The sequence below is a fragment of the Zootermopsis nevadensis genome, unplaced genomic scaffold (genome assembly GCF_977971745.1).
Source record: "Zootermopsis nevadensis isolate Lab colony 2312 unplaced genomic scaffold, Znev_1.0 Znev_ptg000016l, whole genome shotgun sequence".
Classification (NCBI taxonomy): Eukaryota; Metazoa; Arthropoda; class Insecta; order Blattodea; family Termopsidae; genus Zootermopsis; species Zootermopsis nevadensis.
This window is the reverse complement of record NW_028259148.1, coordinates 11,720,022-11,730,817: the sequence shown is the minus strand read 5'-3', so window position 1 is coordinate 11,730,817 and position 10,796 is coordinate 11,720,022. Positions and strand designations below refer to the sequence as shown.

The 10,796-nt window shown below is 37.9% G+C and overlaps 1 protein-coding gene across 4 annotated transcripts in view; it reads right to left on the bottom strand.

The window, feature by feature from the left end:
• LOC110835330 (tetratricopeptide repeat protein 37) overlaps positions 1-10,796 on the bottom strand; it is a 45,582-nt gene that overhangs the window by 2,419 nt on the left and 32,367 nt on the right. For all 4 annotated transcript variants that reach the window (XM_022075445.2, XM_022075446.2, XM_022075448.2 and 1 more), the window contains exons 17-19: positions 8,672-8,825; positions 7,621-7,795; positions 2,064-2,249 (exon numbers count right to left, since the gene is read on the bottom strand). In XM_022075445.2, coding sequence (XP_021931137.2) covers positions 2,064-2,249; positions 7,621-7,795; positions 8,672-8,825 — 515 coding nt within the window. The remainder of the gene's footprint in view (positions 1-2,063; positions 2,250-7,620; positions 7,796-8,671; positions 8,826-10,796) is intronic.

Sequence of the window (10,796 nt, the reverse complement as noted above, 5' to 3'; positions counted from 1 at the left end):
AAGTCTCACAAAATGTTCTGATATAAATACAGAAACAGAGGCTCATGAAAGAGCAAAGCAGTGATGGTACAGATTCCTTTTGTCACTCTTATCCATTTTGAAGAACGAAGACAAAGCATTGATACCAACTGTTCTATGTATGTGAGAACAGGTTTGACTTTTAAGTTACTTTCATATTCTATGGTAAGTACTTAAAAAAGTAATAAATGTTCTGCTACCTGCACTAACTTTTTATTAAATTCAGCACTATTATATATAATTAGAAGTTAAGAGACTGCCTTGAAGATTGTGTATTTAAACCATCTTTGGGTATTGAGAAAACCTACAGAAGATGTGACAATGTGCGCCCAAACAAACTGAGAATTGATGAACCAATGATAATTAAATTTAATACTAGAGGATTTTATGAAAAGCTTTAAACCATTTCAATTTTAATTTAGATCAGACAATTTAAACAACCACTTTACAAAAAGCCATTAATACTTTTTCATCTCATCTCAAGTACTTTTTTGTTTGTGCAGATGTAATCAGAAGAGAGAGACAATACAGCGTATGCTTTAGGGGTAGAGGGATCATGCAGCCTTTCCAGCTAAGATGTTAGCCAAATTTTGACTGCTAACATGCTTGTTTTGTATGCTCCTGGTTGGCAGTGTGTTGTTGTGATGTATATACTCAAGTGCCAAAGTTTTCACAACTACCCTGCCTTGGGGTTTGGCTAATTCATCTGAAAAAGTCACACTCTGCTACACAAATAATAATTAATTAAAATTGACCCTTCTAATCAAAGATGCCATGAGCAGTGCAGTTCAATTTTTTTATACATTTGGCAACACCTTACGTTACCCCCCATGGATTGAAACTGTTACAACAAGCATTTTCCCTATTTTGTAAATTCTCATATAAGACTGTAATACAATTTCCCACCTTAGCACAATAACAGTAGAAAGGCAGTCTACTGCCTCTTTGGCTCTTGTAACATTCATCAGGACTGCAGAAAACTGATTTCTGCACTGCATCAGAATTGCAGGTGTGCAATTCATTTATTTGTTGATAGATGTCAGCTCTATAGAAGACTGCAATGTTAGGCATCATGTCAAAATATCTCATTAAGTTAACTAATTCCATTGAGCAGAGCCCTTGGAAGATAATTGTTGTCTTTTATAAAATCCAAAGCTTTACTGCTGTATTTGCAGAAGCTCACTCAACAAGCTCAATATAAACAATGCAAAAGAAATTTTAAGAGACCAAAGTTATTTCACCCTTCTAGGTAATAACTGTATGAGCCAAAAGAAAGTTTATTAATAGCTGATAATATTCAAGGAGAGCAGACAAATGTTCTTCATGAACAACCTTTGTCTTAATTGTGTTGAAGTTAATGAGATCAATAAGGAATTCCATAACAACCAAAAACTCAACACTGATGAAAGGGCAATTGCAATGAGCATGTCATAGAAATAAGTAATGCCAGATTGGCTTAAGGTTCAACCAAAAACATATTATTCTGAAGGAACCATGAAATTCATGGACCACTGAACCAAATTCAGTGAAGGTGATTATGCCAACTGCTGTGTTCTGTTTATCAAAATTTATGATACAGTAGATTCCGATTAATTGGGTCATTGGTTAATCAGGGCAGCCGTTTATTTGGGACAAATCTTAAAGAACAAACCTTTTTAACTCTTTACATGGAACTTCACATAATTGGGGGAGCCTTTTAATTGGGCCAAAGTGTTCTAGTCCTGGTGTTCTAAGTTCCATATTCCCCATCAGTAATGAGAAAGAACTTAACATCTCATTATATCATGTTCAAGGCTTTAGAGCTAGTATTTTTTTTTATTTTGTGAGTTTACAATTTGGGCAGCCCTCTGCACAAGAGTTTATTAGCACCAAATATGATGCACATCTTAGCCCATAAAAATATCTAACCTTTTCTTCAAAATGTCATCCAACTAAAATTAAAATTTATTAATATACAGTCTTTGTTTAGTAAGCCTTGGGTCATATGCTTTAACTCCATCAATTGATGTATCATTCTTGCAGGAGCAAGTGAAAAGTAAAATCACCTTTGACACGTCCATCATATTGCGGCCAAGAACCATAGCAACTTGTGCACATCGAGCAGCCCCTGAAGGCTTGCACTCTGAGTACAGATGAAGGAGAAGCAATGCAAGTGCCAACCATAAAGATGGCTGTCCAGGATGTCTATGAACTGTGCTGCTCAACGCTCGGATTGCCTCAGCACTGCGACCCTGCAGATCAAGCACACATTTAAATTATATTTCCCAATTCTGTTCCATTTCAAATTTTCATAGCCATTCCATTTCTGTTTGTTGATTAAAATGCTGCTGTATTTAGTAGAAATGAATTACTATGTTAGTAATCAGTAAGCTCAGGCAGGCACTCTAAGACAACTTTCACAGTTCCTGTAATGACATTTAAGCTACAAATCACTCTGCGGGTCAAAAATTTGTTACCTCTGCTGTTCTCACAATAAGAATAAATTTGATATATGATGTGAAGCTTTCATGGCTGCTTTCATTAATAAAGTCTCTCGGGCTATCAGTAGTGTTAGATGGTGATTAATTGCCGACGTTTCGAGGACCATCTCTGTCCTCATTTTCAAGGCTGTTGACTGTGTGGCTCGTAAAGAATAAATTTGTGTACAGTACCAACATGTCACCACAGTGTCATGAACAGCAACAGACCATGCTTTTAATCACCAGCTGAAATGAATTGTTGCACTTAAATTCACCTTAAGAAAGTTTCCAAATGAGTACCCTCTGACACAAAAGATGTAAAGGTAATAAAATATGTTGCAGATTAGCAACTCTATTAACGTTAAAGATAATGTACAGATAAATACAACAAATAAGCTGTAATTACCCACTTCAGGATCACAACTTGGCTACACTGCCAGTATATCTGGGTGACTGGCATATTTGTAATCTGATACAGTAAATATTTCAGGTTACTGTCAAGGACAATCTTACTCAGAGACTCAGTGGTCAGAGTTTTATTGCCCTCAAGCAATAACATAAACACAGCACGATTATTCTTCCTTGAAAGTGTAAAACTTGTGCTTTCAGGGATGAACTATGCTGAATGTTAGAAATTATTCATCTTCTGATTGCAACCGCAGTGTGAGCCAAAATGCTGGATAACTTTCAATGTTCAATATGGCTCATCTTCAAAAGCGGAAGATTTACACAGCATACTTATGTTATGAATCATAAGGCGCATGATATATTCAGAGCTTATATTTCATATAATAAAGACTGTGATTCACCAGAAACAAAATCTTTCTTACTGTATGATCAGACATAATAAATCATGACTTCAACTGAGAAACTCCATCCTGCAGAAATTTAAATGTTTTTGGAGACTGAGCCAAAACCACAACAGTCATAAGCTCAGCAGTAAGAAGAAGAACAAAAAGCAGCATAAATGGGCATGACCAGCCTCAGTGGGGTCTGTCACATCAAATTAGGAACAGCAATACCACTGACAAAATTGTAGAAAGTCCTCATGAAATGAAGATCAATGAGACATGACACATAAACGGCACCCAAAGTCCACTGGCTATCATTTTTTTTACAGAAGTTATGACACGACTGAGATAAACCAGGTTTACAATCAGTACTTGGACACACTTGATGAAGGACCTTCTCTACCATGTATGTAATAAACATTTCTGAGGACAATGCATATGACACAAGCTCAAGGACTGTTTGGTAACAAACGAACAATTCTGCATGCACCTCAATTAAGAGAGAAGGTTTTTGAACATCTTCCATTTCTTGTGTCCCTGTGATTTAGTTAGTAACAGTAAGTAGTTCAGACTATATAGCACTTTAATGAATTAGAAAGATATAAAAGAAAGCAGTTGTGGCCTACCATACCGGCATTTATCTGGAGGTACTGAGGAAAACAATGAAAAACCACAGTTAATACAGCCAGCATCTGGGCCAAGATTTTAAATAGTGACCTTACACATAGAAAGCAGGGGCACTGTCAGAATAAGAATATTTTCTTTCATAATGGAATCCTGTTATTTATGCCATTTTTTGGCAGAAGATCTAGAGAAAAACACTGAGCTCTAGCTATAATCAGTCCCCTGTAGATGTCTGAAGCTTACAGTCCTCAGCAACACAAAGGTGGAAAACATGCAACAGTCATACTGAACATACTTGTCAAAGGATTTAAGGTTACTTAATCCCATGTAACCTCAGTTTCTTACTTATACAGTAGATTCTGGTTAATTGGGTCATCGGTTAATCGGGGTAGCTGTTTATTTAGCACAAATCTTAAATAACAAAAACAAATTGAGAAAACAACTAGAATTTGCTTCCTTTATTTGGGACACCATGCTGTTTAATCGGGACAGTGAGTGCTAGATGGCGTGCTTGTGGCATGGAGAAGTCAGTGAGTCATCGCTGATTCTCTCAGTAATGAACGTGCGTATTCAGACAGTGTAGAGATTCTGCTTGTGAGCAATGAGCAGCAAGACCATTCAGAACTACTTTCCTCGCTGTGGTTTTAAGAATTCAGGCTTGGAGATGCCAGATATGACCGACAGTGAAAATGACGCCATTTTGGAAACAAAACACATAAAAAACTATGAAAAGTTTGCATGCATCGACAACAGTCTTCAAAGTTACAATGAAAATTAAGATTATGAGGCTACTTGGATACTATTAGAGAAATAGGACAAGCAAATGGGAAAAGTTTAAAGCAGATGAAATTCTTAGCAAGGGATAGAAAGGAATGGAGGAGGTGGACCGAGCAATCAACCCCAACGCTATAAAGGCAAAAATGGGAGATGAGAAATAAGAAGAAAATTATGAGGATGCAATTGTTTAACAATTTGCAGCAAAACACCAAAAGACCAAAAAAGTGATGAGGATGACACACCTGAGCTTGAGCAAGTGACTAACCAGGATGCCAGGAAATTTGTTGCTGGATTAAGACGCTACTTCATGTAAGAAGGCAATGAAGGCAGTCCTATATCTGCACTATATACCTGCTCTGATTTTGTTCAGTTGCAGTCAATCAAGAGAACACGGCAGGGTACACTCAATAAATTCCTCTAACATCATTAACTGTTGAGAACTAAATACATGTGTGTTTGATACATACATTAAATTGAAATTGTTTTTAGCGTAAATATTTTTCTCTTATCTGGACCATTTGTTCCAGAATTAATTTACAGTATGGTGCTCAATAAATGGGAATTTCTCTTTTGTTTTAAACCTCTTTAAGTTGAACTTCGCATAATTTGGGCAGCTGCTTAATTGGGCCAGTGTGTTCTAATCCTGATGTGTCCCAATTAACCAGAATCCACTGTACTTTTTTTATTGCATAAATTATCTCACATCAAGTGGGATGATAATGGGAATTAAGAATTTTAAAGGATGTGCATGGAAGCAGTTAGGGCATTTTTATGGCACTACCCCATCACCTGTCTTCGGGGGGTGGGGTCTGAAGAAAACCATGATAAACCTCAAGCAGGACACTTGCACAATGATGAGCTTCATAGCTTGTACTCCTCACTGACATTATTAGGGTGATTAAATAAAGGAGAATGAGGTGGGAGGGACATGCAGCATGCATGGGGGAGGGGTGTTTATAAAGTTGAGAGGCCAGAAGGGAGGAGACTATTGGGAAGACCTAAGTGTAGGTGGAGGAAACATTAAGATAGACCTTAGGGAGATAAGAATCGATGGAGTGAAATGGATGCAGCTAGCTCAGGATAGAGTCCTGTGAAAGGATTTTGTGAATACAGTGATGAACCTTAAGGTTCCATGAAGAAAGTGGGCTACTCTTTAACAAACTGAGTACGCAATCGACTTTTCAAGGAATTTCCTGCACCACAAAGTGAGTGAGTGTGGTTTACTTAATAACACTGTTAGTAGCTCAGACTATATCACACTGGATGAGAGGACAAGCGATTATTTGGGAAGGACATAGAGGGAAATGGTCATGGCCTAAGATACTATCCTGGTATTTGCCTGGAGTGGCTCAGGAATATCATGAAAGCCTCTGTCGGGAAAAGTGGTCTCCAGGCCAAAAACTGGGAACTTCTCAAATGTGAAGCAGGAGTGCAACTACTAGTCCACTATGTTCAGTACTGCCAGAAGTGTTAAGAGGCCACACATATGAGAGATTTGTGATCATTCTCCATCTGCAATAAAACTGACACACAAACACACTGCACGCTTTCATGTTTCTGGTATACCTTCAATTTTAGAAAAAAATTTATGGAAAAATTATTAGATTAATACAGTGAAACCTCGATGCATCGTTTTCGGCGGGGGTGGGAAATAAAAACGATGAATGCGGGAAAACGATAGATGCGGGAAAGCATTAAAAATTTTAAAAAAAACAATGTTTCTCTTTCAAAGTTACTTCTTTTTACCAAAAAAGTCTTTAATGGACAACTGGTTTGTCGAAACTTTACGTTTTAGACCAAACAGAGCACTTTCCACGTTCAAAATGTTTTCCTCGTCACGTTCACTAATATTAAGCGCATAAAAGAACGACTTCACTTTCACCAATGCAGCGTGCGCTTCGGCAAAACTCGGCAAAGCTTCGGGCTCGCATTCGTCGTCTTCTTCTTCCTCACCACTCCAACCCCCTTTGCGGACAATAACAGGAAGAATGGAAATACTATTACTGCCGAACTCAACGAAACGTAGCTGTAGAAGACCCTGAACCGCTGGAAACGAGATGAACCAGAGAATGAAAAAGTTTCGCTCGCCTTTCCTTTGTACTTATAATAAAAGCATTTGTGAAGAAATTCACACTGCACATGCCATCTGGCATCGCTGGAACGAAATATGAGTGCACCCAAATTAAAATCGTAAAATTTCTGACAATGGGCACCGCCATTCACTCCAACTATCACCCCTGCACCGCTGACCCTCATTCCAAAAGAATGTGCTGGTTGGGCGATATAACAGGTTACCGCTACTGCGTATTCCAAAAACATTGTGCGTCTTTCGGTAATAATTTATCTCAAAACCCAGCATTTTAAATTCTCAGAAACGATCATTGCGGGAAAATTGTGGGCCGGGACTAAGATTTTTGAACGATCGATGCGATAAAACGATAGTTCGAGGAACGATAGAAGCGGGAAAATGTAACATTATTTTATATGGGATGTATCCGGGACCGAACAAAACGGACGATGCATCCGGGAAAACGATAGTTCCGGGAACGATGGATAGAGGTTTCACTGTATTTTATTTAAATTACCTTTTTAATGCCTTAAATCATTCTTTAAAATGAAAAATATACCTAACCATGGCAGTATTGGTAAATGGAAATAGGAAACAAATCAGATTTGTATCTCTTTGTCGCCTTTCATGTGACCAAGAGTGAGGTTCACAATTAGTTGCTGCAAAGCATCTACTCTATACACTTTCTCAAACTTCAAGTATTAATTCTCATGTCCTTAATTGAGGTTTTGCAAATAATAAAATTCTGAGGCTTCATTTCATTCACAACATAAAACTTCTTTATGGACACGGACTGTTAACGCCACAGATATGATATTCCATTTTATTGTATATATTTTACTGTTACTATTTAAAAAACATGTAACATAATGATGCAACTAACCTGCAAGAAATGTATATAAGCCTTGAAGACAGCGATATGAGACACATACTCAGGGCCATCTTTGTGTGGCTCAAGTTCTTTGAGAGCCAGTTCTGCCAATGTGAGGTCAGAGTGCAACATACCAAGTGAGCAGAATGCAAACAGTCCCTGAACTGAAGGAGGCTTTAATTTGATACTGAAAGAAATAACATATATAAATTACAAATAATGGTCTTATAAGTTATTGCACTGTGTTAGCATTTTGGCTCTATCTCTGACATACTGCAAAAATACTAGACAGCATAACAACCCAGATGATAAAAATCCATTTTCATGCTGCTGTGAAAACTCCAAGTCCTACATAAACAAATTATGTCTTGTATATATAGTTTTAAAAAAAATTACAAATGTTTGAAAACAAGGTAATTCAATGTTCTTGGTATGTGGAGAGGATGGGGGAGATAAGAAATGTCTACATAATTTTTGTGAAGATAGCAGGTGGAAGGGCTGGATCAAAATCACTGATATTAGTGTTGCTGCAATATATGATGATGTACCACCTGAGTGTTATAAGCTTCCCACGTCCTGCGTACATAATATTAAGTAAAGCTATAGCCCATCATATGCCATGGAGGCACTTGGAGAAGAGAGAAGGTATAGCCCCTATCATTCTTGACCTCGACAATAGATGACGAGTGGTCAGTGTCATGCCCCAGCCATGCTTTACTCCCACACAACGGACCACCTGTACCCATTCAATAGGAGGCTGGGTGGGCCCCAAAGCCAGTCTGGATTTAGAAGCTACAAGAAAAATCCTTTGCCCCTAGTGGGGATTAAACCCCAGTTCTCCAACCTGTAGTCAGACATTGTACACAGCTCCAATATAAGCTTAAACTTATTACAATATGCTGAGTCAGAGAAAAATAAAAGTCCATGGTGTCTTAACATATCCAGCTGACATACAGCAGGATAACTGTCATGCAGGCAGAGAATGAGACATAAACAGATACAGTGCTTCTTTGCAGAACCAGTTCCACAACTGCATGGCTCAATTTGTTTTAGTCCTCTTTACCATTCAAACAGTAATGTTTTAGAATCCTCCACTCCTTGACACATGTAAGCCACTGCTGCCATAGCTACTAGAACATGAGACTTCAGACCATCTGTTGGGGCAAGCCATTCCAAAGCCGTCTCATATGCTGTGTACGAATCTTCAAACTTCTTGGCTGGAAATAAAATGCAAACAAAATTACATACAGAAAGGCACAACAGACTGTGTGATCAACAAAACTTCTAACACACACAAAATTCTGAGAAGTAACTCCAAATGTCACTTCATACATGAGGTTGATTATTAAATTACATTTATGACACTGTGTCATCTAAAAACTCCCAGCACAGCATTATTCATGGGAAGCTAAGCCCACAAGATTATCAAAAAATGTCCCACCTTTTACACAACACAGACATTTATTATCATGCTGACAAAAACCAGCCACTGGAACCCAAAATAAGGTAGCTGAATCAAACTCAAACCTTCACAATTTCTTTGAGATCCAGTTTAACAGTATCCTTCAACACTGCATAATCTTAGCTACTGAGAAAGCATTGTGAAATAAACCACAAATTAAATAAATTAACAAATAAACATTATCCTCCCATATAAGCCTAGAATAACTGCCACAGTGGTCTAGCGGTCAGAACACTAGCCTTGTAAGCCTGGGGTCCCGGGTTCAATTCCCGGTGGTGCTCAAATTTATAACTTGTGTTGGGCAAGGCCGTGGTCTAGGCATCACGGAGTTTTCCTCCAGGGGCTTCCCCGGTTTCTCCGTGGCATCCCAACAATTACTCCACTCACACACAGAAGAAGGCAATGGCAAACCACTTCTGATCATCTCTGCCAAGAATGTATATATGTATGAGCAGGTCCCTGACAACCTGAAGAGGTTGGAAGGATCCTGTTCATAATATATGGACCTGTCGTCAGACAGAACACTACAAATAAAATAAAATAAGCCTAGAACTCCCATGCAGTCTCTACCCTTGAGGTTTTCTGACCAAAATGTTGTATGTATTTTTCATTTCACCTATGCATACTTTACGTCCTTCCCACATCATCATTTACAATCACGTTTCACCGTTTTAGGCAACAACTGCATATTACGTATCCTCCTTATGTAATTGTCTCCAACTTTTTGCTGTCTTATTTCTTAGATACAAATAACTGTAACATCTATTAAAGATATGCAGTGTTGAATAAAATACGTCAGTATACTACCTTATATGAGGCCATAAACACTCCTTCTACATCCATTCCAATTCATTAATCACATTATCATTCAATGCTACATGGTCTAAGATGCTGATAGCACTGATGAGTAAACCACAAATAAATAAACAAGACATGGTAGGATGAAAATAAAAGGTGAATTCAGGGGGATGCATAAGGAAACAGTATTTTAAAGAAACTTCTCACATGTGAAAGGGAATGAAGAAAGCAATAAAAAAAACCTGCATCAAACTGATCAGTCCTGGACCAGAATGTGAACATGTTGTAACACAAAATTATGTTACATAATACCCTTATGAGTAATAAAGCAAAAAATCATAGCATAGACTCCCAATAATTATGTTACATTTCAACACTGGCACTACTGGTACTACAAGTGACTCAGCAACAGAATGAGCAACAGCAGTTTGAGTTCTTAGAAAACTCAACAACTGTGAGTGAATGTCAACACATTTAACAGCAAAATCAAATAAAAAACTCAAAAACTATAATCAAATACAATGTAACCCACAAAAAGAGCTGTCTTCTAGATTATCGCAACAGAGTGATCGCCCTAATTATGAAGGCAGCAAACACCAATAAAATGTCAGTAAACTTCTACAAGCGCAAACACCCAGATGATTGCCATCTTCATACTTGCTTCTGTAAGAACCTGAAATCTCACATAATGTAACCTAATTTCTCAAAGTTAATTAGGACCCTTGTCACCACAGTATGATGTTTCCACAGGACACAGTCTCCAGACATGGAGGGTAACTGTAAATATACTGAATAAGTGGTCACAGACAGCCAGTACAGGGTGGTCCTTCAACTTTGGGGTTGAGGGAGTGAGACCAACAACTCCTCACAATAAAGTCTACCATGTTATGAAATGTCAAACAGGACCTTGGCTTGAGAATAAATTCAT